General features: G+C 37.8%; 1 protein-coding gene across 1 annotated transcript in view; it reads right to left on the minus strand.

Annotated features, from left to right (window-relative positions):
- Nucleotides 1-661: 661 nt before the first annotated feature.
- TM9SF3 (transmembrane 9 superfamily member 3) overlaps nt 662-23478 on the minus strand; it is a 40582-nt gene continuing 17765 nt past the window's right edge. The window contains exons 6-14 of the mRNA XM_009277694.2: nt 23125-23291; nt 20297-20391; nt 18235-18365; nt 9263-9402; nt 7604-7672; nt 7363-7509; nt 6846-6929; nt 6660-6736; nt 662-2007 (exon numbers count right to left, since the gene is read on the minus strand). Coding sequence (XP_009275969.1) covers nt 1940-2007; nt 6660-6736; nt 6846-6929; nt 7363-7509; nt 7604-7672; nt 9263-9402; nt 18235-18365; nt 20297-20391; nt 23125-23291 — 978 coding nt within the window. The 3' untranslated portion in view covers nt 662-1939. The remainder of the gene's footprint in view (nt 2008-6659; nt 6737-6845; nt 6930-7362; nt 7510-7603; nt 7673-9262; nt 9403-18234; nt 18366-20296; nt 20392-23124; nt 23292-23478) is intronic.

The raw sequence follows: 23478 nt of genomic DNA on the forward strand, positions 1-23478 counted from the left end.
CACAAACAATTCAGCCAAGACATCCCTATAGGCAGATGCAAAAAAAAAAAAAAACAAACAAACCAAAAAAACCCAAGCCAACTGGCTGTCAGATCTGTCACAAACACATTCAGGATATTTCTAGCTAAATACAGTGCGTAATTAACAGTCATCTTAGAAAGACTTAACCTTTATTTGCCCATTTATTTCAGACCACGCTAACCCCCCCTTTTCTCAGCACACTAGCTGGATCACAAAACAGATTTCTCCACAAACAATTCAGCCAAGAAGAATCTTTTTAACTGGCTGTCAGATCTGTCACAAACACATTCAGGATATTTCTAGCTAAATACAGTGCGTAATTAACAGTCATCTTAGAAAGACTTAACCTTTATTTGCCCATTTATTTCAGACCACGCTAACCCCCCCTTTTCTCAGCACACTAGCTGGATCACAAAACAGATTTCTCCACAAACAATTCAGCCAAGAAGAATCTTTTTGGGCTGGTCATCCACTTTGGAGCTGTATTGTACAATACAGTTGTAAGCAAGTTCTGAATTCAAAGCATGGGGTTTTGATATTTGAAAACCAGACTAATATTGTATACAGAAACTGGCGTTCAGCAGTATTGCCTTCTCAAACATCTTCAATTGCAAACTCATCTATTTTCACAATCAGAACATTTTTGTCTGAAAAGTTTATTTTAGTTTTCTGAACACTGTAAAGCAACTGTGCTTTTGATGTTACACAAGTGTCCAGATAGGATTAACAAAAATTAAAATGTTCTAAATTACAAATTTAATTCCTGTAAGAGCTTGAGAAAGGAAATAGAACAGAAAAGCATGACATACACACATTGTGAAGAAACCCCAACTTTTCATGCAATGGCAGGCAAGATGTAAAAAGCCACCCAAATTCACACATTTTTACACCGAATCATCAGAAAAGTACTCTGTAGTAAATCTGTACATCCAAATACATTTGGGATCTACACCTAAGTTACATTATTTAATGTTATATACACTTATTACCCCTTGTATAATGTCTAAAGGAAAATCTTCATTCAAACCCAAACCAAAAAAAAAAGCAAGACTAACTTGGAAAAAAGGAGAATCACTTTAGACATTCAGTTAAAATGTTGGTTTTGTTTTAATCTAGACCTCAAAGTGTTTATTAAAAAACAATCCTCTTCATTTAACATTTTGCTTTCTAACTGTACAGTAAATTGCATTGCAGAGAACACATCCCGTCTTCAGACTGTATTTTCTTTGGATGGATTTAAGATGTAGCTGGATATTACTTTAAAGATAAATAAAGGGAAGTTGGTCCAACTAGAACAATAGCTGATATATTACATGCATATGGGTTTTTTATATATTTTTAAATTATTTTTTAAACAAATGAGTGTAGGGTATAGTTGGTATCGCAAATAAACCAAAAAGCACCTGGAGTCAAAATATAAAACATACCTCCTATCCTGGCAATGGCAGTAAAAATCAGAAGAGTAATCTTTCTAAAACGGCATTTTTACATAACTTAGAAATGTTAAGTACCAGGAAGACTACTAATCAAGTAGTTTTAGCAGCCAAGTTTCCCTCTTTTTATTGAATGGAACAAATGCTTTAAATAAACTGTTTGTCCTCTTCACTGAAGAGAGCTAGTCTATTCATCTTTAATGAGCTAGGTTTTTTGTTTTTTGTTTTTTTGTTTTTTGGGAAGATTAGCCACGTACTGTAGTAATGCCTACTGCATATAATCCAAGCATTTGCTGTGAACAGTTGGAGAAAGCAGTCAGTAAGAACCTAGGATCAATGAAATAGATGTTACTTTAAGCCATCCACAAAATGGAGACCCATATAGTGCCCAGTGTTAAAACCCAAATCTCTTCTCGCGCTTTTTGTTGTGCAAGTTCATCCCCATGAAAACAGGAACTGATCCATAGTTCAATTTTCTTATTTCCTTAGTCAATTTTCACATTAGTGTAGATTTTACGAACAAAGGCACTTGTTCCCATGTAACCAATAGCTCCTGCAAAATAAACCGAAAACGTTGAATGTTAGAGAGCTGATCATCAAAACAAGCCAGCAATATAAAACACACACACTTAAACAGAAAGTCACATAAAGCATGCACTCTGCACACAGAAAATTATTTACCTGCAATACTTGTTCTCAAACTCTAATTATCCATGCTCCCAGTGAATGTCTGGCAAGAACTCCCCTAGTCTAGCAATCTAAATCCATTAAGCCATCTTACCAAGAGGCCATGCTCACTTGGCCTCGATAAATATAGCAGCCCCCCTACTGCTGCCAATAACCGGATCCCTTTTTCTGAACAGAGGGTAAAAAACATACAATCACCCACTCTGCAGGGAAGGTGGATGGGAGGGCGGGTTTTTATTATAAGTTGCATGCCTTCTGGATGAGTGTTTTATTGGCAGATGGCTTTTTCCTTCCCACAAGGCACAAATAATAATAGATCCCCATCCCAGGAGTCTTAAACTCCAAGGAGGTCTGTACAAAGAGATTAAACTAGTAGCAGTTAGTAGTTAAAGGAAATTGCAACCTGTGGTTTTCAAATTAGTAAGAGTCATGAGCAGAGTATGCATTGTCACAGCAGTAATAAAAGAACAGGTCACTGAGTTTTTGATAGGGGCAACAGTTTATGCTAAACCCAAAATACTGCAGGACTAAGAATACCTAGAAAAATGAAAGAAATGCACTGGACCAAGACCTCTTCTGAGAAAGAGATTCAGCAACCTACCTGGTCAAACCCGGAACCTCAGGTTTGCCAGGCTCGGTAAATACTGTTGTGTTAGGATATCCGCAAGGAATACCCCAGTGCTGCTCCATCATCTCTTCCAAGCAAAATGAGAGTAAATCATCACGGAAGTCAGTTTGGCTAACTCTCAGGTTAGAGGTGAAGTTGAAAAATCAAGCAAGAATTAGAGAGAACTGCTGACAGGCTGCCAGAATAACACATCATAAAATATGGGAAGAAAAGGATAGAGAAGTGAGGGCCTATAACTCAGTACAGATAAGAGAACTCCTAACATCAAACACTTGGATGCTCAGTAAAGAATCAACTCCAAACAGGTATTTTTGCCTCCCTGCAGCAATAAAGAAAATCCCAGAACAAAGCATGAATCAACATTTTCAGTGATCTGGGATGCACCAGACTTGCATAAGACGTGCTAAATACAAAAGCGTAAACAACGCTAAAAAATTTCTGCCAAAACTTCAGTTTTCAATAACAATATAAAGTTTTTTTGCCTTTAGAAATTAAGGCCATACAGACCTGCAGCTAGCATTGCTGACTACAGATTTATTCAGAACCTGGAGAGTTCTTTAAATCCTGGAGACTACTCAGATAATTCATGAGGTCAGCCATTAAACTCACACAGAATTTTGGGTTTTAGATCCCCAAAAGCCCAACATTCATATCTAATCAGGAAATCTGCACAAAGCAAACCTGATGCATCGTTCTAATGCTATCGGAGTAGTAAAGAGCCTGTGGAGTCAGCCTCTGTGTTGCATAGCATTTCAAGCTGTATAAATATCATGACAACCGTTCCACTGGCCAGCAAATGAGGGATTTGTATTGCTAACTTGGACAAAGTAGAGTTCAATTAAACTAAATACAGCACACACAAGATCAGGTTGCTGCTTGCAAGCGTTAAGTGTGCTGAGGATGCAGCAGAGAAAAGGCCTGGCAGTTCAAGGAGAGACCAGTACAGCATTCTGACAGACCCAAGCATGGGCTGCGCAGAGGAGGTGACGTGAGCTTAGAGTCATATGGGAGCACACACAGATTTTTCTGTAGCCTGTCAAGAAACTCATCTTCTGTCTTATGCAGTAAATGGAAAAAAAATAATGGCACTGGACTCCTGTTTTAAGAGTCATCACGTTTTGCCTGTTAAAGCAGACACTGCCAACAGATCCAATGCCCATTTTAGTTGCTAAACTCAGATACATTCCAGAACTTGTTCTCTGAGGGTTTCTCTAGCGATGTGATGCCAGATATCACAGAGATTTGGGAGAACAAAGCACTAATTGTGTTTCGTTTGGGATCTAGAGAATGTGTGCATGAGATGGCAGTGAGGGGGAGGAGTAGAGAGGAGCAGTCACATGAGACCGCAAGCTCTCAACCCCATAAACAAATCATAACCTATTCTGAATCACAGGATTCTTATCCGTGAAGGCCACTAATGGCCAATACCCAAGGCAGGGGTTAAGCTTCAAGGCTACTTCACAGGCATTGAATAAAACATGGGGCAGAGAGGGGGAAACCCTAGACAATGACGACTAAAGAATGTCCTCCTGAAACAAATGCAGGACAGTTGGCTCATTTGAATAAAAAATCCATAGTAAAGGGAATGATTTTATTTATTATAAATATCATCTGATAAGGTGTTTAACTTGGTTATGGCCTCTATAGGCTTAGCAGAAATAGACTGCAAGCATATTTCAGCAGAACGACAAGCTTTTATTTAAGAGAAAAATCCAAATAGTGAGGAAGAGCAACCACAAAACAGAAGATTAATTCCCATCTATTACCTCAAACCAATTAACACTTACTACAGTTGTGACTTTGTAAGCACAGAACTTTTTTAAAAAGCCCTTCAAACATACTTACAGTATTTATCTGGATGCTGAAGTGTGGTATTGCAAGAGGCCTTTCTATACTACCTAGCTCCTAAGCTATCCATTGAGTTGGAGAATAAGTTTTATTCTTTTCTGTCACTAAGAGGGAAGCACGAGGAGCTCAAAAGGTTTGGGAGTTCTCATGGGCTCCCTACTGTCCAGTCCCAGAACCTAGATGCTCTGCAGAGGGCAGCAGACTTTGTGGATCAAAGCATCCCACTACATGCGGGATTTGAGTTCACTAGGCATTGTCAGGGGCACTAAAAACAGAGTTGGATGATACAAGCCTACAGAGAGTTTCCCTGTGGCTGCTTTGGACCCTAACTAGCTCGTCTCATATCCAACTGTGTGATACTGAACATGCCCATTCGCATGAGCATCCAAAGCACAGCTCTACACACTTTTCACAGGAGACGTACAGTCAGTAGCACGCACACTGCACAATTCTCTAACACAAATGTCTTTGTTAGACCTCAATGGCAGCAAGTTGCCTAGACAAATGCTTTTTGACAGGGGATTTTTTTTCCTCCCTCCACATGCTGAAAATGGGAATTCTCAGTAAAAAGGAATCTCACAGCTTCTCTTCCAACACAGTTAAAAAGACAAAAAGAAATCTCAATAGAGCTGTGGAAACAAAGTTTAATGTGCTGAAGTATTTTCTGATTTTGAATAAATTTGGATTTTACTCTAATACTCCTTCAAGTAGTGTCCTATAGTGTCCTACCATGACAAGAAAGCATTTGACAATCTTCCTTTTCCATGTTTTAAAAAACATTTTAATTACAGACACTGGTGGGCAAGCTTGGCTTCTGCATCATAGACATTTTAATCAATACCAGCCTGAGCACTTTAAAAAGAAAAGATTAGCGCTGAAAAGTATAAGCCTATTAAAGAAAAAAAATGGCTGCAAGACTACCAGAACAGCAGGGAAGTCTTGTAATGTGCCAAGAACCTGATGAAGCAAGATTAGATTGTATGAGAGAAAAGGGGAACAGGTACTCAGCAGTTAAGAGATGATTTCCCTCCCCTTTTTATAAAGCATTATGAAATTACCCACCCTCTTGGGATATCAAGAAATGCATACTTTACAGAAAGTAAGTTCCTGTAAGACATCATGTGTCTCAAATATCTAACTCAAAGAAATCCTTCCACTAGAGTCTATAGGACTATTCATTCACTACTAAGGAGGAAAGTATTAAATAAGGATCACACATAAAAAACAAATAACATCATAGGAAAGTGCAAAAGAACCAAGTAGCACTTTCTGAAAGTCATAAAGCAAAGGATAAAAATAAAGCTAACAGGTCAACAAGTATATTTGACTTTATCAGATGAACCTCCATGCTGAGAACTATGGTTTTTTCTAAACATCTGTCAAAACAGTATCTTAAAAAGCAATGAAATCCAGCTGCACACAGGCCAAATAACATCATAGAAAAGTGCAAAAGAACCAAGTAGCACTTTCTGAAAGTCATAAAGCAAAGGATAAAAATAAAGCTAACAGGTCAACAAGTATATTTGACTTTATCAGATGAACCTCCATGCTGAGAACTATGGTTTTTTCTAAACATCTGTCAAAACAGTATCTTAAAAAGCAATGAAATCCAGCTGCACACAGGAGCAATCTGCACTCTCCTCACCCATGAATATTCCAATACTTATTTCTCAAATGCTATCCTGAAGTGTCAGTCCTTTCTGTTATGGTCACCCTCATATATACATGCCACAAGATACAGATGGTAGTGTCATCAGTATTGCGATACCATTGATGCCTCAATGGGTATACCTAGCTCCCTGTCTTGGGGCGACAGTAAAAACTCTAAAACAAAATGCTAGCATGGACTCAATTTAGGATTTATTTTGCAGAATTTCTTGCCAAATATTGAGTCTTTCAAGCTTGCACTGAGTGTGAAATTCTCTTTTTTGAGCAGATCTTGCAGACATACGCACTCCACCACCAAAACCACAGAGCTAAAATCAGAAACATGACAGTCTGAAAAATTCTAATAGAAAACTGCCAATATATTTGAAACTTACCACACATTATTCCCAAAGCTGTGCTAAATACTGCCATATAACCGAAGTAAAATGATGTTTGAAACAAGCCATACATCCTGAAAAAGAAAGACAGGAATTTATGCTAGGTATTTTCTCCAGTTTTTCTCAATAAACTTATTTGGCAATACGATAATCTGATATTCAAGCAAGAAAACTACCACTTACTTTGTCTTGAAAAAGTAGTAGTAAAAGGAGTACATGTAAACATAAATCGCAGTTGATGCCGCAGAAAGAAAGCTTGTCCATTGCCTGAAAGTAAACATGCACGTCCATCATATATCTAACAAAAAGGCTTCCCGAGAAGATGCACAATGCGCTAAAACCTTACCCTGAAAATAAAGTGTACTGGTTCTACAGACTTATTTAACGAAATCTACATGTTGTCTGCTATAAGCGACAAAAGCTTCTACAGCAACAGCTACCACTGATACCAAATGATGATCCTTCTTCATATTCCTGTGTGCGTTGACATACTGTTTTATACATACATACATACATGCACGCACAGAACAACATACACGCAGAAAGCTCCTGTACAGAACGGATCCAAGAACTGCTTTTATTCCCTACAGCTAAAATCTGGACATGGGACGCTTTGAAAAGACCCATCTAGACTGAAGAACATTACTTTTCTATAAAACTCTCAGGATCTGGTTAACTATGCAAATAATGCAATACTTACCACCTGTAATCCTCTGCGTTTAGCAGGAAATACGTACAAACGATAGTCACACAAACTGTCACAATGCAGAGGATAACCAGAACCAACATCATAAAGCCATAAACATAGTAGATCTTGTAAGCCCAGAATGAAGTAAAAATGAAATACCTGAAGAAAGTAAACAAAATATGCAGATGATATTGTAATTGAACTTAAATTACTATACTTTTTAATCAAATTGGCAAATAGCTGACATGCTCACATTTCAATAAAAATTGATCCAAAAGGGAGGATTCCACCTAGGCAAACAATAACAGCTGGTTCCATGAACCTGAAAGATATTAAGATTAGTTTAGGGACAATTTTAATCTTTCATTTATAAACATATTAAGACATATAACCAGATAATTAATACAGCACAGAGAATTATTTAAAAGGCATGCTAACAAGAACATGTGTGTCTCGTATCAGCATATCAGAAAGAAGATTCCCCCAAAGATACCATGTGTATGGATAGAAGGAGGAGTTATTCTTGGGGAAAGCTGAAACAACACATAAGGCTCATGCCTATCACCTACAGGCATAAGGTTAGGTATCTAACCAGCCTTAAAGGCTACAGAAAGAATCTCTCTTGCCCAAAAAGGGCCTAAGCAATCAAGTGCCATTAACATCCACTAGCCTTGAATGTAGGCAGTGAAAACTCAATGCTGTCGATGGCTACAAATACAGCAAAAAGCGCAAAGAAAATTTCGCAGGGTAATGGTTATATAATTAAGAACCAGTGCTTATTTTTAATGCTATACTGAGTCGTGAGCCTATGGCCAAAAATGAATACTCAGCTACCTGTAGATGATACTGTCACTTACTAAAGGTGACCTCTGTGTGGTACTTGCAATGATGTTGAATCTAGCTCGTAAGCAGTGACTTAATTTGCAGCTTCTTTTATTATTTATAGGGAGACTTGTCTAAACTGACGGTGTGCAATTTCATCATCTTCAAGAGAAGCATCTTATTTCTTTTTATCTGTCATGCTGATCCAGAAAAATCCATCAGATTCCCAAGATACAGGTCACAATATAAATCAAATCCTAGCATCTGAGCTGCACAATCCTCCACTAACAAGAGACTAAGTGTGCTGCACTTCCTGGATATTGCAGGCGTACACGTTTCAGTGCCCCCTTCACTTTATCTGTTCCATTCCTCTGAACAGGGAAAGCAAGAAAAATCTATTAAAAAAAATCCTCTGAGGATATTTTCATTTCCATAGCTTGCTGCTTCCATCGCAGAATTAAATTAATAGGAAAAAGTGACTGCATTCATGATTTTCCAAAAACCCAAGCCTACTTTTTGAGAATAGGCACCCACCCCTTTATACTCACTTCAAAAATAATAAAGGCTTATTCACAATTCAAACCGTATACCTGGAGTATTTTAGGCTCCCTGCCATCAACAAAAGCCCAGAATTGGGAACAGCGTTGCAAGCTTCTCCCCACCATCACCCTGCAAATATGTCTCAGCTAGTACATGGAGACCATTAAACGGAACAGTTCTGTCTCCAAGGCACATTCAATCCTAAATCTGTAAGAGGCATTAACTAAAGAGGAAAGGTTTAGTTTCAAGATACCCATACAAGAACTGGGTTGGGCCCATCCCTTTTGCATAAGAGACTGAAAAGCATTTCAGGCCAAATGTGAATCAGTGATCCAGGATTGTAAAATCTGCTACAACTATTAACTGCACTTGGTGTTTTTATTCAACAGAAAAATCGTATTAAGGAAGTGTCAGTAGAGGTGTTGTTCTAGACACAACTCAATTTAAATAAAAAAGTTATTCTAGAAAAACTTTTAATGATCACATCTGAAAAGTCATTTTAAAGGTACTGAATTGAATAAATCTAGTTAACATGCATGCTTGTCTTTACCATTTTTTCTCTGGTATGGGACGAGGCACTGCATTGACACGACATGGAAAATTAGGCTGCCCTGACAAGTTTCGGCCAAGAATTGTACCAACAAGGTTCAATGGAAGAATGACAAAGAAACAAATACAGCACACTGCCACCTGTAAGCAAAAAATAAAATAATAATTTAAAAAAACAGGTATAAGATGACAAAAGAAGATAACCAACCCACTCCGTATATATTAGTCCTTAGTAGTTATTGCTGTGGAATCATACTCCTAGTTATGAAGTATTAGTCAAGATGCATCTATTTCATCAAATGGAAGTATTTATTTCCTGAGAAACTTCCTAATAAACATTATTAAGTATATTTTCTTGCATCAACTGAGAGAATAGAACCATTACAGATTTTTTTTTACTGTTTTCATCTAATCACTATACTCAATACATTGCAAAGAAATGAAATGGAAATCTTCATGGTACTTCATCACAGAAAATTTCGTCAGCTTCTCTTAAACTTCTGCAGAGTATGCTATCCCTTGGAGTTAATATCTAGTGTTTAGGCAGTTGCATACAAAACTACAGCTGCTGGGTGCAAAATTTTTAATCCAATACAAAAAAGAAACCCAAACAAGAATTGCAAAGCCATGTCCAGAATGCTACCAATCAAAATTTTGCGTTCAATTTTCTCCACTATCCACCAACCAGGTAATTAAGAACAGACTGCCAAAGACACAAGTGACCACTGGTATACAGAGATACGCAATTTAGAGGCACAATGGCCCTACTTACATATAAAGATTAGGTTTATGCACAATGCAGCAAAGTCAAGCCAATGTTCCAGCTCTTTCCAATGGAACAGCCTCCCTAAAATTTTACCATGAATCATCTTTTTTCCAGTGTATGTATGTAGCTCTACTTTTGCTATTCCTTGAAGGCAATGTATTTTTATCTTCCAAAATGGGAAAACTTAAAAGTGTTTAGCAAGACGTTCTCTACTTATAACTCTAGCACAAAATGAATTAGCATTACATAGTTTGTTAACTTTTTAATATTGATAATTAAAGACAGAACAGTTGCCTATAATGCAATAACCATAGTGCTGAATATTGACCCTCTGATCTTCTCTATGCAAACATATGAAAATACTGCCTTTTAAAAGCACTGTTGCCTGAGGCTCTATGTACACATTGGTGCCTCCTGAGCAAAGAAGCTATATTCCTCTTTTCACCCCATCAGGAGGCAAAGTCCACGGCTTTTTAATTGATAAAGACAGAACAGTTGCCTATAATGCAATAACCATAGTGCTGAATATTGACCCTCTGATCTTCTCTATGCAAACATATGAAAATACTGCCTTTTAAAAGCACTGTTGCCTGAGGCTCTATGTACACATTGGTGCCTCCTGAGCAAAGAAGCTATATTCCTCTTTTCACCCCATCAGGAGGCAAAGTCCACGGCAGCACATTAATCCAAAACAATGGACAGAGGACCAGGTCTAAGAGCCACACACTGACTTGTTTAAGCAGCAGTTACTCCAGGATAAATAAAGGCTGTTCACCTATGTTATATCTATGGAAATCTACTGCAAGCAGCTGACAAGCAAGAACCACTAGGCTTCATGAGATGAGAAGCTGCACTACATTAGCTCAATACAAACTTGGCATTAAGTCAATCACATGAGTTTAAGGCAACATCTGACAAAAGTCAGTGGGTTATCCCTCTGTTACTGACTTGCATACCATTACTAGCCTAGCCCAGATGTGAATGGAAAACGTTGCCTGGGGTTGGATGGGGCAAGCCATCATGCTTCACAGAAGAGGTACACCAAACAGGTGGGTCAACAAGCAGAAGCACTGTCCAGACTGCTTTGTGTATCTTTGAGGAGAGGATATTAAAAAATTATATCATGGGCCACTAAAATATGAAGCTTCAATGGTAAATAAGGAAAAGCTAAGTAGTATTTATACTTGCCAATAACAAAGCAGATTTTACACAAGTAATACATCTTTAGTATCTCCCATTTATCTTCCATTACTGGAAAAAACACAGGTAATCAAGCATAGTGTCTTAGGTAGGCCACTGAGGTTGCCTAAGAATAAATTACAGGAGAAGTATACAACTAACTCACTTAACGGATGCAGGTTCTGCACTTGAAAACTGCTCAGTCTAAAAGAATGAGCAGATGAGAATTTTCAGAGAAAAATGTCAAAAAGTATCAGAAACATCAAAGAACATCATCTTGAGTCCTACATTTACTAAAATCCTGACCAAAAAGTCCCAGCTTGTTTGAAATGCAGTGGGTAGAAGAGTCGTTCAAGAATTAAGGCCTGGACAGGATCCAAAGGATTTCTGAGCTGACCACATTGAAACCATTTCCATTTCCAAGAAGAGTTTGCTCTGCTTCCTGCCTGCGCAAGGACCTCCAGGTGTGTCGGGTGGTCCATGGTGCTCTGTGGTGCTCCAGTGGGTAGGTTTCAAACCTGGCTGAAGCAGGAAACTCAGAAACAGGCAGTGTGAAAGGGCTTCTGTATTGCTTATCCAGCCACAACTGTCTTTTACAGTGCGGTTATCAAGGTGTCTGTAGCTTCGTTTCTTGATCTCAGAAATCACCCCTGACTGGGGATAGTGGTAGAAAGTGAATCCACTGCTTTACTGCAAAAAGAAACTGTCCAGGAACAGCTTTGGGTTCCAAGCTCACCTGGAACAAAACTTAGTAGCTTGTAATTGTCCATCTTGCAAAACACATCTACCATAGAGAATCCACGTGGAAAGAATATAACCTCAGACAAGGAACCAAGCAAGGAACATCCAGGCCTAATTACTGATTAGCTGGCAAACTTATAGATGAACAAAAGGCAGTCAGTAGCATCTCATTCTAGTGACACCAACAGTAGAGCTGAATGGCTTCAAATCAGGTCGGCAAGGAGAAGGCCCAACTTGTTCCTGCAGGGCTTGGCTGTTGTGTTGATCGGGAGACTGACTCAGCAGCAGCTTTGAAATCTGCATAAAACAAGCTGAGACAGACCAAGGTTTCTTGAATAATGGATTCAGTAAGTACTGCCAACCTGTCCCCAGTACGCTTGTAACTGGCATCCGTCAGAAAATCTGAGTGCTTGTGGTTTTATTATCAGATCAGTCAAGCCATGATTCATAATGTTGTAACATCTTCCATTCTATTAACCATTTGGCTGAAAAATGAACTGATTTCAGGCAGAACAGCTAGCATCTTCAGTGAAATCTAGTAAGCAGTATTAGGTAAGGTCAATGTTTTGTTAAACAATGAACTGCCTGTCTTAATGCTATGCTATGTTCTGAGGACAGCTGGAATTGAAGTGTGTTTTTTCCTTTTTTCCTGGAGCCATTCAGGAGTCTAAAAATTATTTCAGATGATTTTGCAGTGCAAAGAAGGCCCAGCTAAGCAAGCAAGGATGGACCATAGTGCAGGCTCAGGAATGCCTCCCACTTCCACCTGCCTCTGATAAGCTGTCCAAGCTGATAAAGGCATGGATGTTGTGCCTTCTGAGATAGCCCCACACTGGTGACAGCAACCTGCTAGTCTTAGTAGGTTGACCAACACAACCGGTGCTGGTTAGAATCAGCACACACTGTGCTGACCTCAGTAGCATCTTCTTTCTTGCTTTCAACTCACCATCTGACTCCAAGGTAGTCTACCTGTTCAGACTGATGCTTGCGGAAAATTACTTTCTTCATTCTTGGCAGTAATAGTCTTCTCTGGATGTGAGAGATGACTGGAGATAACTGGCTTTTCTAGCTTCTCCCTTTTCAGGCATGTGCCTCTTAATTTCAGATCTGAGGTGAAGACACTGCCTCCCTCCCAAACCAAACAGGTAGCGTCTGTTGCCAGAGATGACAAGGGCAGTGATGATGCAGGCTGGGCAATGTCTAAACCTAGAGAGTTTAAATCCAAACTGAAGCAAACACACGGCACTAGGGTACACAAGTTTCTTAACTGAAAAAGAGATGAAGTTATGAGATTTCCGTCTCAAAGATTTCAGAGAATGAGATTACAATGGCGAAAGCAGCTCAGGCACTTACTGGCCTCCATCTCACCATCACAAATGGTAACAGGAAACAAAGGCAGGATCAACACACATACGTGCTCTGCCCTCCCGCAGAAGCGCCTCCCTACAGAGGTCACTGGTAACGTACTAGAAAAACCAAAACCCCAATAATAGCTGTTGCATGACAGGCAGAGATAAGAATGTTAGGTCTTAGCGAGCCTTTTAAGAGAAGTATTACTGTAACATCAGCCAAGAGAAATTCAGAGAACAGTTTTAAATACCACTTCAGAAAACACAAATTATGCAAACAAGCAAATCTACTACATCTACAAATCCAGTTTTCCATCAACCAAACAAGCACACACTCTCCATAATCTATATTACTGAAGACAAATTACATGAGTTTTTCTACCAAGCCTGTACATTAAAACATACCTATTTCATTTTGACTGTTGCATTTTTGTTGTACAAAATATCTTATTTATTCATGAGCATCTGATTTAGTTTGCAGGTTTTAGTTGCCATAGAAGAGATCATCAACCTCACCAAGCCTGCATTCTTTCTAACCCCTTTTGGTTTTGTTTCAATGGGGAAAGAATATTTTACTGTCCTTGACTGAACATGCAGGATTCAGTTTTCCTTATTTGAAAGGAAACATTGTCAAGAGGGATATAATTTATGTTCCAGTGCCATGTGTTTCATATTTTCTGACAACTGTAGATTAAACTTCATTCAAAGGTGATAATTAAAATTTTTATGAGCATATCTAATATTAAACAGCTACTGGCAGGCTGTGGTGCCTTGACTGCTTAATGCACAAGGGAGAAAAGCAATAAAAATTAACTGTCAAAGCAGCAGCTTGATCTTTCCTGTCAGCTACCAAAACTGCACTCTCAGTCATGAGACTCTCCTCCCATACAGAGGTTACTGAATCCGTACAGTGAAACAGTTTTCTGCACATCATCTGTCCAAACTTTACACAGAACAAGAGAAGAATAGAAGGCTTCAAAATAAAGTGTTATTAATTTTATTACAACTAAGTTGTTAATCTAGGGTGCTGCTTTGGGTAATAAATTGAACTGTTGAAAATTTAGGCAGAAGCATTAAGCTGTGTCTATTTTCAGCAAAAATGAGGTTTTCCACTAAAGGTTCCACAGTCACTTTCAAGCAATCTGAGGAAGCACCCTGCTGAATGTATATAACTAGATTTTTTCCTATTTTTAGCCAGGTGTATTTCCTTATCTGGCTCAAGGCATGAAAATCTTTGGTGCTACCAGGTCCTCCTTTTTCGGTGGCAGCCAATACTCATATCAACTTAAAGCTGTCAGGGATGACTGCAGCCTGGATTAAGCTACCTGTTGGAGGAAACACTTTTTTCTAGTTTAAACAAGGTATAAAAGATGCAAACACTAGGATCTTGATCCCAAGAGAAATTCAGTGTGCGTAACCTTATCTAATGAAATCATTTTTTAATGACATGCATACTGGAAGTGTTAGCCACACAGGAACCTACTGCTCAAATAAAACAAAAATGGTACATCTTAAACAGTTTAATAGAAGCTGCATGGATTCTGCAATCAGAATATTACATTAGTCATAGTAGCTTTAACGGAAATCTTTAAATTATGTGTCACACAGAACAACGTAAGCAATCACAACTTCTGAAATGCCAGAATCAGGACGGTCCCTTCAAATTCAATCATGCTGTACTCTGCAGAAATCCTGCATTACTTAGTAAGTATTTCTGCATAGAACTACCACCGCACTCATAAATGTATGTGGAGAGGTCACTTCACTTGCCATTATTTAAAATTCTTTTTAATTGCTCCACACTCCATTTTTTGCGTATAATTCAAACACAACAAAATAGAAAGATGATTGATAAATACACCAAGACGACTGACAAAAATCAATAGAAGGTAAGTCAAGGTGTACAACACCTTCAGAAGAACTCTATGTTCACTAGTAACAGGATATAATAAGCAAAATGCCCCAAAAAATCAAATTTGGGCTCCAAAAGAACAAAGAATTGAACAGTACCCACTGCATTTCTATAAAGGTGAAGGGATGAGAGAAAAACTCCAGACTTTTCTATTTCCTTCATATGTTTAGGGAGTTGAAAGCTTTAAACCATTAAGTTTTAAAAAGCTCCGATGTTTGAATAAAATCTGTCACATTCTTTATTGCATTTTGAAGGGAAGGGCAGCTGAAAGATATTCCAGGGAAGAGATTAAGCCTTTGTTCAGGCTCATGGTGTATTTCACTACAGAAGGTTTGTCACAGTATAGGTAGATGGCTTGCATGTATATCCAAAAGGGCTAAAGGCAGAGTCCCAAGACTGAAGAATGATTTCAGGAACAAGCCAGTCCCTGCCACATCTTCAAGATCCCAGACATCGGAATGAGCTACACAAGGTGAATGAAGCTTTGAAGTTCAAAACAGACTGCAATGACAGTGAGGTGTATGAAGGTCCTGAAGAGCCCAATCAATCTGAGCACTTCCAGACAAAATGTGGAAGAGCAGATACCAGGTAGATCAAAGATGCAGCAACTATGCGTTAGCTTGGATGTCTTGGCTTTGACACTATCAGCTGCCCTTGCCTACATTCCATAGAAAAATCTGTCTGGATGGAGGAATTAAGTCACAGAGAGGAGACTACGTAGCGGTTCCCTGGGAAGTGGCAATGCAAAACAGGCAAAGCACAGGACGTCATATTTAAGCATAGTCTCTTAGCAACTTTTTAGCTCAGAGACTTTTTTTCAGCAACTCGGTTTCTGCTTTTTCTAGATTTACAGTAATCAAGAAGAGGTCGTAATTCTTGCCAGCAATTTAAATCGAGGAGGGTGGCTTCAAGACATGCCAAGGTAAAGGAAGTAATTTCCGTGTTCTAGTATGTTTAGATGGCAGAGGTTTTATTTTTCCAAGAAAGCAGCAGCAGCAAGTTTGCACTAGAGAATTCTGGAAGCTTCTCTACATTGAAAACAAAGGTGGAAAGACACAAAGGTATCTTATCAATAAAGCCAGAGGGCCTCCTGGGGACTTCAACCTGAAGCATAACATGGTAATTTCAAACAATTTTCATTTCCTTCTACAAACCAGCTTCATTAGTTGATTTGAAGTCATTAGAGCGTTGCTTATTCTGATGAAGTTTCCGATTCATAACCTGCTCCTACTAAAAGTCTGCTAAATCCACTGAAGTTTTATTGCCACAATCAATGATTCAAACACATTCATAAAACCTTGAGATCATTAAAATCACTGTGTATAAAGAGTCCTAACATCCTGATTAAGTGACCCCTGAAGATTTATGTTCCCATTTGCTTTTGCATGTACATGTTTCCATGATCTTAAAGTACATATCAGTTGAACAGATTTACAAGACAAACTTCAGCACAGGTGGAATTCCCTTCCCTCAGCATTCCTAACCTCCAAATGGGAATACAAGTGAGAAATGTGGTATCATAAATGCTTGCTCAGCAGTAAAACAGAGCCTCTTTCCACATATCAAAGATCAATGTTGTAAACTTTTCTGACAGTACTGTATATGGCTGCTAGCTTAGGAAAGAAAAACCAATACAATATTCCTTTGGGGCACTGACCGACTAATAGAAACATATCCAAAGATAGAATTTTAGTCTAATTTCTTGAAGAAGAAAACCAGAAAAAATAAGTGAACTGTTTATAAACATGTTTAGCTTGATATTATATTTAGTGGTTTTATAATAATGAATTCAATGTAAAAACTTGGTATTTAGGCATGCATTGAAAACACTACTAAGGAAGTGACTAGAACCAGCAATGTACATTTAAAGTAATGACTCCTCCATCAGTAGAAAATTATCGAAAGCCTTTGCCTGAAACTGAGAATTGTCTCTTTATTACCACTTATGATTTCTATCACATTCATTTATTAACAATGTGTTCTTAAGAAGTATTTTCAGTCACATACTGAATTTGATTATACCCCAAATAATACAATTTCTAAGACAGAACTTGTGATACGAAGCTTCATTTTGTAATAGATTTAAACTAAGAAGAAATCCAAGACTACTCAAACATCTCTGAATAGCCTGAACAATTTAGCACATCACAAAAACTGACATGCAAAGAAGGGAGCTATAAAAAAAGGTTAAATCCCAAGATTTGCTACAGATATTGAAAAGAAAACAAGCCTTCCCATATTAAGATATATTTTAAGTTAACAGTGCTACTGCATAAAATTAGAAAAAGCAATTTTATGGTGCATATTTCAAAAAATTCTGCTCTCAAATAATACCCCTTGCAAACTCAAACAGAAATTCTGCCAAAGTGCCAAGTGATTATTTCCTACATTGTATTCACGAGGTTATTTGAAGTTACTTGAAAGGGCCATGACAACAAACAAAATCCTGACAAAAGCCACGAGAAACAAGAAGTCATCATGATTAGATGAGAAAGTAATCCAACCAGCATTGTTTTTCAAGCGACATGGTTAATACACAGACACAAGACCATAACTGGATATTAAATACCACTTCACAAAGTGAAAGCAGTCATTCATTTTCATAAAGCCAGATCTCCTCAGGATGTCTCATCTCATCTTGTTGGCTGATCTTTTATTTTTTCTGCTTGACTGCAACGATTTGGAAGGAGCTTTCACTTGGAATCCTTCTGTATTGCATTTTAGCTTATAACCAGTTTGCATTGCCCATCCAGAAGAAAATTCAAGTTGCTAACTTCCCATGTTGTTATAACACTAAGCTTGAATACAAAGCAGAAGTGCCATTTTAAGCAGAGAGAAGACTGTTGTTGGCATCCAGCAGCTGTTGCTATTGTGATTAAAACGAATTATACTTGAAGCACCTTAAAACCCTCCCAGAATAAATTTCTAACTAGGAAGCTAAAGCTATAACTCACAACTGTATTTAGACTAAAAGGTAGTTTTCCTGTGTCTACAGTGGTGTTTAAATTCCCAGTAAAATGACTCACCATGGTTCCAAAGGGTATAGCTCTTGAAGCATGGTAATAGATGGCAATGAAGTTAATGAAGAAGGCAGTACCACACACCATTGCTGGAATAAGGAAGGCTCCAATGAACATCTGCTTTATCCATCGCCTTCCTGTAAGAAGGGACATTCCAGTGGGACTGGTGAGATACAGTGTATTTTGTTTAAGAAGTTATCAGCAAGCTCTCCAGAATTTATGTATTTGACAACTTCTCCCCCCAAAAGGTAAAAGAATTAAGGAACAACATACTACATCGATACAAGAGCCAAGAGTCAACTAACAGTTTCATTTGACTCCTGGCAACTCACAAGATGCAGCACATTAATCCATTTATAAGGCCAGGCATAAAGACAGGAAAAGGGATACAGCGTGAGAATATTTCGGCTGAAGAACAGCATAAGCTGACTAAGCTGGCCAAAGAAACCGGGGTATGAAACATAAGTGTGTATGTAAGCTGCAGATTAGTAGAGACAGAGATGGCAGAGCTGGCCCTGTGCAGAGCCTGCTCACACCCTGAGAGCACTTGAGAGCTCAGCGCTGCTCCCGGGACAACTCAGCACTACAGCTGCTTTCAGGTAGCACCTGCTCCGGGTTGTCTTGACCTGACTAAGCTGACTCCACACATTCAGGATGCATTAAGGAACTGGCTATCCCTGGTATAAAGCAAAATGCCACAGCATTTAATATACAGCAAAAGTGAACTCGGACATCTTCAACAGCAGAAGACGTAGAAGGAAAACGATTTCTATTCCCAGGCATAAAGGGAACAGCAACACTTGCTAGCAGTTATTACTAAGTTTAGAGCTCCCTGAGGAGCTCAGAAAAACCCTCTTGGGCCATACCTTAAGAATTTTCACTGTATTCCCTTTACTTTCTATGCTCTTAAATACTGTCTATATTTAAATTTAATACACCATAGATGCATCTAATATGCACTAAACAAAAAACTGTCAGAAAACTAGCATATGCTTTTCAGGACCATCATAGGTATTTTCACCATGGGCCAACATAATCAGTATTTCACGGTTTGATACGTTTGATCTGTAGAAAAAAAAATGCAAATCTGGCTCAACTATACAGCACGGTACATTTTAGAACAGCAACCCTAACTTACCTAGACCTGTTTTTCTACAAATTGCTAGGTTTATACACAAGCCACATGAAAGAAACATCTAACCTCCAAACTCAGAGTAGATCAGAGCGCAGTTGAGACTGAATACTAACAAGCGTGTCGTGCTAAAAAGATACAAATTTTCTTTTGCAAACTCACCAGAATTATTTTTCCTAAAGCACAACAGAAGATAATAGATATTGGTTACTCTCTTATTGCAGCACAGGGAATGGATAAAGCTAGTGGACTGCAAGGATGTAACTGATCATAACTCAGAGGCATAGTGGGGAGGCACTTGAAGACAGCCTGTCCAAATCTGTTATGTCAGTTTTATTGGGCTTCTGCTCTCTACTGATACTCATTTTGAATTTGCTAAGTATAAAGCAGAGCAGATACTGAAAACTAGAATAACCTTCTTTAAAGGATGCTATAAACAGTTTTCCCCATCCACAATTAGTGGTCTAGTAAGTACTGTATACTCATACTTTCCATGTTAGTAAACGCAGCCCTCCTGGTACCTATAGAGGAGGGCTGTATAGGAGTCATTTGGAAAAGATGACATGAGCTGTTTAACAGCATGTCACAGAAGAGGAAGAGACTATTATACTCTCTGGATGTCATGAGCCAAACAATTATATGCAAGAATACAACAAGCAATTCATAAGATACAACTGGTAACAGTTCTTTAGCTCTTACTACTTTTAAATTAACCAGACTTCAGCTATCTTTAATTAGAAAATGCAGCCAATACTGCATAGGAAATAATATGAAAGTTAAATACATTCAAAATATTTTCTGTTTGTTAAGAATTTAATGGATTCCATCTGAATGACCCAGCTCCGTGAGGACACTTCTATATTAGTGCAAATCAGAAAATAATAACTTGTCCATTTAACAATGTAATGAAAATGCTGAAACATGAAAACAATTTACCTCCTTGTCTAGCATAAAGGCTTCCTCCAAAATATCCATTCACTGGTGATGTTGCAGCATAAACAAATATAGCTGTACTAAGCATTGATCCTCTCCTACAAGAAGTGATTTTTTTGGTAAACGAAATAGAAAAACAAACAGTATTAGAGCAAAGATTACAGTAAAATATGTATATTTAGCAGAAGCAGTTATTTAATACTTTTAGGTAACGTAAAAATCTGTAAAATTGTAAAAATCTGTAAATTGTAAAATCTGCATAAGAATTAAAACTGTTTGTATCCAAAGCTTCTGGCCAAGTCTCATTCGATCTGGGAAAAAGAGTTCCGACATACTACATTCTTTTCTAATATGCACTTATTTTCACTGGAGTACAAAATCTCACCTCTGATCAAAATACTCTGACATTTGGATGTGTGTACCTTGTGTATAAAGAACTGAACTATTTACATGACATACATTAAAAGTGTAAGGCCACTATTGCAGATAAAAGGTACTCTTTGCTTGATATAAAGGCCAGTATTAACCAAAATATACTAAGATTGTGAATGATGTTTCTGCCATCCCTCAGAAATTAACTTTTAAGATCGGAAGTGATCATCTTACAGAAAATTAGAAGACCTGATTTAGAAACTACAAAAACTATAATGAAGCCACAAATCAGCATGGAATAGTCCAATCAGAAAAGTTTAGTCATTTTTAAATTATCATCTCATTAAATGTTGGAGTACTCATTTTGGCATAATTTTTCTAAAATTTTACATGCAAAGCTAATAATTTTAAATCACAAAAGCCATCTCCAAATACATTTTTAAAAATTGTGTCTAAGAATAGCAAGATATAAATGTTATTCATGAATAAAGCTGTTTCCCCATGTCCCTCTGCTATTCTTTGATAGCAAAAAGCAGTAGAAGGTTTTCAGCCAGCTTGCTGTACTTTCTTCAAATTAGTTGTTCCGAGAGATTCCAGACTATCGGCATTTTGGCTTTTGATGAACTATTGCCGGATGCCTGCCCTACTCAAAGATGTAATCTTTAGTACAGCCGGCTTCCATGACTGCACGGATTGAACTAAGCAAATATACCTGATGGTCACACACACTAAAGGAGCACTATGCTAACATTTGCTTCTTTAAAAAAAAAAAAAAAGCAATAGTTCCATTTTAGAAAGCTACAGGTTAGACAGAAACCAATTTTAACACTTCTCCTAACTTAAGCCAATTTAGAAACACGTGCAAAACCCCAGAAGACCATGCACAGTCTGAAGTGACACATGTAAATCCAGGCTACCCGTAAAATGACCAGCAGATGTTGATCTAAAATTACCTCAAAATTCCTATTCTTGAGCTTACTCACTTATGTTTCAAATATTCTAATGGAAAAGCTTCTCAAAACACAAAACCAGTATTAATAAATTAATAGCTGACATGACCAAATTTCACTGAGATACCTTTAGTTGGCATCCACTCCATGATCCCTAAGAGTTTTAACAGACCTGAAGAACACTGACAGGCAATCATTCTCGTAACTCTGGTTTACAGCCTTTTTCACCCACATCACTATTCTCCTTAAGAATTGTCTGCACCAGATTTGGTCAATTGTTCCGTTACACACACAGAATTAAATTCACTTTGAAAGTGATATAAAGGCCTATTGCAATAAAAGACTAAGTGCATATATCTTTTTAAAATTACTGTTCTGACACATTTTACAGTTGCTATTACTAACTTCCAGTGTCCCTACAGTGCACAAACATTCTGAAATGGTTTCATTCCCTCCCTTAAAAGGCTGACATGCTGTACAATTAAAAATGTGTATGTAAGTCTATCCAGAAATGTAACCATGGGGCACAGGGGGGGAAAAACACCATGTGAAAAATGAAAATATGCCAAGATACTGGTACTACAGAGAGGCTTTTTAAACACACCATTAAAAGGCAGCTAAATTCAAAAACAAGAGTTCTCTCTAGTGGCACATTAGAAGTACTACAACTTGTTAAAATCAATAGTTACAGGTGATACTCAAGGGAAAACAGAACAGAGATTTGAAATTTTAGTCATTGCTTAAAACAAAGCACTTGTTAAAAAAAAAAAAATTCCCCCCAGTATCCAAAATACAATCACTACAGAAACAGATGAAGTCCATCCAGGACACCAAAAACCTCAAACATGTAAAAGGTAAAGGAAGAGAACGAGGTGAACTGCAAGTGGTGTGTTAAATTTAAACTGGAGTACTATTTGTTTGTTTTAAATGAATTCTCTCCAGTCAGGACCACAGCCCACCTATTGCTGGAGATTTTACATGCAACACAAGCTGAGCAGTATCTGTTCGAAAGAACTTAAATTAAATCTCCATTCCTGAGAAGACTTGTGAATAACATTGGCTTAATGCACTGTCAGCAGTAAACAGGACTATTCACAACAGAGCACACTCCTACTTCAGTCTTTACAGGACACAGCAGGGAAAACAGGGTAAGAAATATAGTAATATCTTGTCACTCCAGATGAAATGAGGAGTGAAATATGTACCTTTTAACATTTATTTCCCATATAAACTACCTGTGATGCTGCAGAACAACAAACTAGTTTCATAATAAATCGTGTAAAAAGCAAGCATGAAGAGTAAAATTAAAGGAAACCAACTCATGTGATAAGAGTAGGACAAAGTTTCACTACAACTTAAAAGAGCCCTTCTGAACACTACATCTGATCTAAAGATAAAGACTAAAGACTCTCAAACACTTTTTTCCAGGCCAGTTAGAACATTCATTTTTGCAATTATTTTGTTCATTTAAGCATTTATATGTGGAAGGCATGGCACAATTATACTTACTCTGTGTATAAATCTTCTATCATTGCAACAACAATGACTATAAGAGACACAGCAAAAATTTGACAACCAGAACCAATAAGCGATGAAAATATTAGAGGATGACTGGATGGTCTAAAAACATCTCCGTGGACCTGCTTCCATCCGTACTCATCACCTAGATCTCTGTCCTAGGAACAACAACAAAAAAATTTTAAGTCTAGTCATGACAAGTAATGACAAACACACAAGCTAGGCATATATTAAAAGTTTGATTTATTAAAGCAACTTCAAGTGCAAGTATGTCTTCTCTCCTGAATGCATCAAAACTAGGAGAAAAGTTTACTTTTCAGATGCTTACGAAGGCAACAAAAATTA

This window comes from Aptenodytes forsteri, unplaced genomic scaffold, assembly GCF_000699145.1.
Source record: "Aptenodytes forsteri isolate BGI_AS27 unplaced genomic scaffold, ASM69914v1 Scaffold15, whole genome shotgun sequence".
Taxonomy (NCBI): domain Eukaryota; kingdom Metazoa; phylum Chordata; class Aves; order Sphenisciformes; family Spheniscidae; genus Aptenodytes; species Aptenodytes forsteri.